Source organism: Varanus komodoensis, unplaced genomic scaffold (assembly GCF_004798865.1).
Source record: "Varanus komodoensis strain SLA01 unplaced genomic scaffold, ASM479886v1 scaffold59_1, whole genome shotgun sequence".
Taxonomy (NCBI): domain Eukaryota; kingdom Metazoa; phylum Chordata; class Lepidosauria; order Squamata; family Varanidae; genus Varanus; species Varanus komodoensis.
Window position 1 is genome coordinate 1,923,778 of NW_025336221.1, and position 6,000 is coordinate 1,929,777.

The 6,000-nt window shown below is 43.4% G+C and overlaps 1 protein-coding gene across 11 annotated transcripts in view; it reads left to right on the forward strand.

Moving 5' to 3' along the window:
- The window catches only part of CEP112 (centrosomal protein 112), a 289,816-nt gene extending 284,933 nt beyond the window's left edge, over nt 1-4,883 (forward strand). For 2 of the 11 annotated variants that reach the window (XM_044449444.1, XM_044449452.1), the window contains 3 exons: nt 295-396; nt 2,682-2,746; nt 2,902-3,734. In XM_044449444.1, coding sequence (XP_044305379.1) covers nt 295-396; nt 2,682-2,746; nt 2,902-3,046 — 312 coding nt within the window. In that variant the 3' untranslated portion in view covers nt 3,047-3,734. Of the gene's footprint in view, nt 1-294; nt 397-2,681; nt 2,751-2,901; nt 3,736-4,435 lie in introns of those variants that run through there. The other 9 variants (XM_044449442.1, XM_044449446.1, XM_044449449.1 and 6 more) reach the window with 6 other exon arrangements.
- Nucleotides 4,884-6,000: the final 1,117 nt, after the last annotated feature.

Genomic DNA, 6,000 nt, shown 5'->3' on the forward strand with positions numbered 1-6,000 from the left:
AGCTAGTGCCAGAATCTTTGATGCAGTTGTATAGCTGCCATTTAGTATTTGGGTAATCTATTCTCAAATCATTTAGCTATTCAAAGGTCACAAGGTAACAACTTTGGTATGAGGGTCCTAACAGATGCTTAAGTTTGGTGGCACTCAACAGAATTGTTTTTTCACATCTGCCTCACCCTGAATATCCCTGGAGTGTGAAGTGCAACTGGAAAAAAGTAGGTTGTGAGAGATCCTAAATAACCTTAACTGGGTCATCTCAACTTTGCTATGCAAATGCTTACTTTTTTGTTTCAGGTAACATCTATACGGCAAGAATATGAAACCAAACTTAAAGGACTGATGCCAGCATCCCTGCGGCAAGAACTTGAAGACACAATTCTATCACTAAAATCGCAGGTAAAGTCTTAGCAATCTCCTGTTTGTAAGTCTAAGGCAAGAGCAGCCTGAATGGGTAATTCATTGTCGTTAACATGGCATGAAACTACTGCCAGTTCTTTGAACAAAGTTTGCCTTCTACCTACATCTAGACTTAATTTCTGTTTTCTTATTAATAGAGTTCCAGCCTGTTTTTCACCCACAGTGGCTGGTTCTTGGAGTGCTTCATTATCTCTGCATAATAATGTGAGAGGTGGGAATAGTCTCTTTTGAGCTTGCTCAAAATTCCTGAAAAGTCAACAGTGTGGTCGCTGTTTTGTAATCGTTTGAACATATGGCTAATTGACATTATATCATTAACACAGTTAATTTGTTTAAATGCTGATAGTGTTTGTCCCATGAAGAGTCACAGGGGAGGGAGAACCGAGTGTGTCTGGGTTTCTGTAGCACAGCGTTGCCATCAGAGCAGAACGGTGCTTCAGTGCTCCGGCTGCCTCCATGTACCTTTGTGTGTGCGTGGAGTCCTGGAATAAAAAAGCTGGAGCCCCAAAATCTGGCTCAGTGGAGTTGCACATTTTGGCCCATTGCCGAATGTTGTCCAACAAGCCTTCCAGTAGTGAGACACAGGAATTCCTCTTGGAGCAGGAATCTGTAGGAGCCACTTGGGCTTTTCTTGGAGTAACCTGAAGTGCTGCCAGGCTGCCCTAGCTTTTCTTTCGGAAGAGAGGTTTTCAGAGCAAGAACATGTTGTTAAATTGATACAGCTAAATGAGTTCCCACTTTAAATCAGAAGTAAAGATTGCCTTTGTCATAGATGTGTTTGGTAAAATCATGGTTGGAAACGTGGCTATTTTATGGGCTATTCCGCCATAACTCCCTGTAATTTCTGGCACGTAAGACATAAAATGAAGCACCACTCATTAAGAAGAAAAGAGGATCTCAAATAGACATTCATGCTTTTCAGGAAAAATCTTGCCATTGATTTGTTTGTAGCCAAAATACTACATTTGGGATATTCCCCTCATGGTGTGATTCATAATGCAGTTTCCAGGAGAAAAAGTCCCACGTTCCCGCCTGCTACTAGTGACGTGGATTTTATAGGTACTTTTGCTGCCCTAAGGTATTCCTGTTGGCAGACCTCTTCTGCCAGTGGTGTCATTACAATGTAACTAAACAAAAAGGTTCCGGATTTACATAGGAAACCTATTTCTGGTTACTAATAAGTGTAGCTTATTGAATTATGCCTGGTCCAAAGCATTCCAGTAATGATAACTGAAAAATCCTCCACTTCCAGTGAAGAGAATTTGGAGTTAGATTTTTTAAAAATGAAACCCGATTTCCACCTGCAGGGCTTCTGTTTGCATTCACAACATTCAAAGCAGTGACAGTCACTCCAGCCATCTAAAAGTGGGTGTTGAAGCCAAAAAGCAGAGCTGGCAGCTGCCTGTGCAGTGAAATACAGTAGCCAGCTACAGAGTGTTCAGGAGGCAGGGCTCCCTTCCCTTCTGAAGCACAGGTGTCCTCTCCTTTGAAAATCGCTGGAATTCCTGCTTCAGAAAACATCAGACAGAAAGAGCTGTGGAATCCTTGCACCTGTCAGGGTTATTAATTGTTCCAAAGGAATGAGAGGGCTTGGCTGGGTAAAAGTACCAAGCAAGCAGCATTAACAATGAACAAATAGGAAACATTCACTTCTCAAACAAAGCTTTGCTTATGTTTAAAATATGTCGGCCTCCTCCCTTCGGAGTCTTTCAGTGTACTCTTTGTGTGCTGTCCTAGCGTGGCACCAGTGCATGTTATAACATGCTTGTGATTTTACCTCTCCAGTAAGGACAATTTGGCCACTTTTTCAAAAGGAGAATCTGAGGCAAATTCCTAAATATTGTCTGTGATGTTTCAGGATAAACACTGAAATTGTAGCACTCAAGGTTCTTACGCCCGTACTTAGCCCCTAAAGCATTGACTTCTTCGTAAACATCTTTTAAGGCTTATGTTTCAAAAGCAAACACGCCAGAAGAATGACTCCGATTGACTCTTTTTCAAAATGTGTACAATAAAGATTGTATATGTGAATGCAGAGCAGGAAAGGTATTTGCAGGGCTTGTGCTCGGTTGGTGCCTCAGCGCCTTTCCGTGCCAATGTGCCCAACAATGTGGGCAGGGAGTTCAGTCTCGAGATAACAGACAGCGATAACAGGCTGGCAATTACACTTCGACAATAAATAAATGTATGGCTGCCTCCAGAGAAATCGCATCCAGATCTTTTGTCTACAAGGAGCTCCTTTGTCATAATAACTTATTTTCTAGGTAAATTTTCTGCAAAAAAGAACATCCATCCTGCAAGAGGAACTGAGCACATACCGTACAAGAAGGTAAGCAGATCCTTCCTACTCGGATTGCAACATGTCGCACCTGGCATCAGGGAGTTGTAAGGTGTAGCAAAAATAACCACAGTGCCTTGGCAGTTTGAAAGGGGTTTGCTTTTCGGTAAACAGAGCCTCTTTAAGAAGGCGCCCACTTCCCACAGCCTCGGTGCCTGGCTGGTAGTATCAGAGCAAGATGAGAACGTGCAGGCAGGTTGCAAGCCCGGGCCTGGCCTCAGCGTTCATGATGAGAGAGTGGATCAGCGTGGAACTGCAGGTATGTGGAGGTACCGCCACCTCTTAGAATAAAGCAAGGTGATGCAATGTGTAATGCTGCAGATCGTATCTTCAAAGCACCGGATCTTCACCCACTTGAGCTTTACCTAGATATTTCCCTCATTATGAATATATTTCCACAAAGGTTGCAACAGCGACATAAGGGCACTCTGTACTCTTAAGAAAGAATGACTCACATGGGTGATTAAGTAAAAGGGACCTTTCTGGTGATGTCACAGGATTTTCACACTTGACGGGAACCCACTGATCCCTCACTATTTCTGCAGGCCAACCAGATATGTAAATTTTGCTTTAATTGAAATATAGGATGTTTCCATAGTTTGAAAGTAGGACTGTATCAGATCTTGCAACAGGCTGTTCCACAGATAGCTGACACATTCAACGTATATTACTGGCAATAGTGTGAGGTTAACCTGTAGATGAGATTCTGGCCCTGATTTGGCTGATATAATCTCAGCATATCGGGGCAAGTTAAGCATAAATCTCGTGCCTGCAGTCTGTTCCCATGCTCCTGGTGTATTCCCTTACTTAGTCATAGTTTTCCATTACATCTGAACAAACAATCAAAACACCGTTACCAGGCCCATACAAACCAAGATCTGAAATCATGGCCTGTTGCTTCCATTTCTAGTTCTGGGGCCCACAGTTTACTGCTTCGGTCATAATTTCCTGGGTTTAACATAGCTTAATGGCCAGCTAAATTAAACTCAGGAAATTTTCAGTTATGCACTGAGCATTTTAGAAACTCAGGAATTAAGGACTGAGGGAATAGAAATTGTCAATGGATGACTTTGCAGAACACTGTAGGAATAGACAGGGAGAATATTGCACACTTAGAAAAACTTGTGCACACACATGTAGAGAAAATGATAAAAAGCACAGTGATGGTGCCTTGCAGATCGTTGGTCTGCCCCTTAACTTGCTGCCCATGTCAGTGTAAGGGCAACAGTGTCTCCACGTCAAGGTATGGCAATATGTCTTTCAATGTTTGTGCAGATTAGCTCAGATCTAAAGAACGGCATTGTTAAGGCTGCGCCAATTTCCTCTCTCGCCCGCAGCACCTTCCACAGTGCTGTAGATAGCAGTCCACAGGGTTCCCAGTAGTCAGTGGGTGCTTTTCATGCCAATCGGGGCAGGGAGGAGAAAGTCCTCAAATGCCCCCAGTGTATGCTTGGCCTTTTTGGATCACACCTATTGCTTTTCTGCATGCAGGTCTCTGCATTAAACCTATGGCACTTTCCCAGATTGATAGGAAAACCCTTCAGTGCCCCACCAACTAGTGTATGACCCCTTTGGAGTGGGCCTCTGATCCTGGGAAGCACGAAAGAGCCTGACCGTGCTTCAGTGTTGTCAGTAGTCCAACAGAAATGTGTAGCTGATGGCCACATTTTATTTTTTTAGGTAGCTGCTGGAGCTGATGGGTTTGTTCACGAATCCAGGGGACTTCTTTCAGCAGGTTTGAAGATTTGGATCTTGTGAACTAATCTGAGAGATCAGTGGTGGTTTTGGTAAAGCAGACAATGCAATTAGACTCATAACAGCACATCCCTCATTCATAGCAGTATTTTAAGTTACCACATATTTGAATTATTTTATCATTATATTAGAGATTTTTATGCTTTTGATATATTCATTATCTGTATTTGTCAGTATACTTACTGAAGAAAATGCATTTTGTTTGCTCATACTGCTTTTGTTACTGGCTTTTCCTAATGCAATTTTATTCAACTTTTACACATGCTAAAATCACGTCTTTATTACAATAATCATTCTTATTGTCCAGAAGATGTTAAAACATATATTGCATTTTTCATGTTCATGTTACATAATATTAAAATATTTTTATATATTTTTGTTTCCACATTATTTTCATTATCAACAATATATCATTTGCTGCAACAGTGCCTGGCAAAGTTTGTGTGATTTTTTTAACTGATAAGTTCTCTTGGCATGGTGTATTTGGTAGGATACACTTTTATGACTGTGGTAACAACATAATTCCGGGGTGGGAACCTGTGACCCTTCAGGTGCTGTTGGCTGGGGCTGATGGGAGTTGGAATGCAATAGGACAGGTGGTCAGGGTTGATGGCAGAGGGCCACAGTTCCCTGCTCCTGCTTTTCTTTGTCCTGAGTATTGTTTCTGCCATTCAAATGAATGCTGAGTGTTTTGGTGAGGGATGGTAATGAAATGCCCGTGTCCGGAATGGATCTTAGTGATGCAGCATAGCAAGGCATTTTACGTCTACTGTACAGGATTGAAATTGAAGCTTTTCCACCCATTCTAAGAGAACAGAAAAGTATTTCTCTACTTAAGCAGAAACCTGCCTAAAGGTTGTATTTGCCTGAAGTGCTTCCCTTCCTCATGCCTTCTAATATGCAGTTTGGATTACCTGGCATGTTTTGGAAAAAGCCAACCGGAAAGGGAAGTCTTGATACTGACACTGTGCAGGGTTGCTTGCAGACTGTGAGGTGAGGCACACCAGCAACCAGAAAGACCTGTGATGCTGAGACAACATGGTGGTGCAGGAGGCATGACAAGAGGCAAGAAACAAGCAGCAGAGCAGGATACGGGTCAGGCAAGAGGCAGGCTGCGACAGCAAACAGAGGGACCCCTGTTGCTTGGGCCCATTCTGCATGGAAGAGCTTGCTCTTATCTAGCTCTTCCCCCAGGGCTCCCAGCTGGGATGGATCCCGTGCATACAGTGGCATTCTGGTTCTGGTCGCCAGAGCAGCCCAGATCCTGGCAGCTGCAGGGAAAAGGTTTTCTGTGTGAGGCTCACTCGGGAAGGGAGGTGCAAATACAGGCAGCAGTGAAATAGACAGGGAGCATTTGGTGCAGGTGGGAGGCAGGGGATCCGCAGGGGTGTCTTCAAGGAGCAATGCGGGCTGGCACAGTCCACTGTACAGTGTGTCACTGTCAGAGACACTGTTTTCATGATCACAACGTGGCTATCAAGCCACTGTGG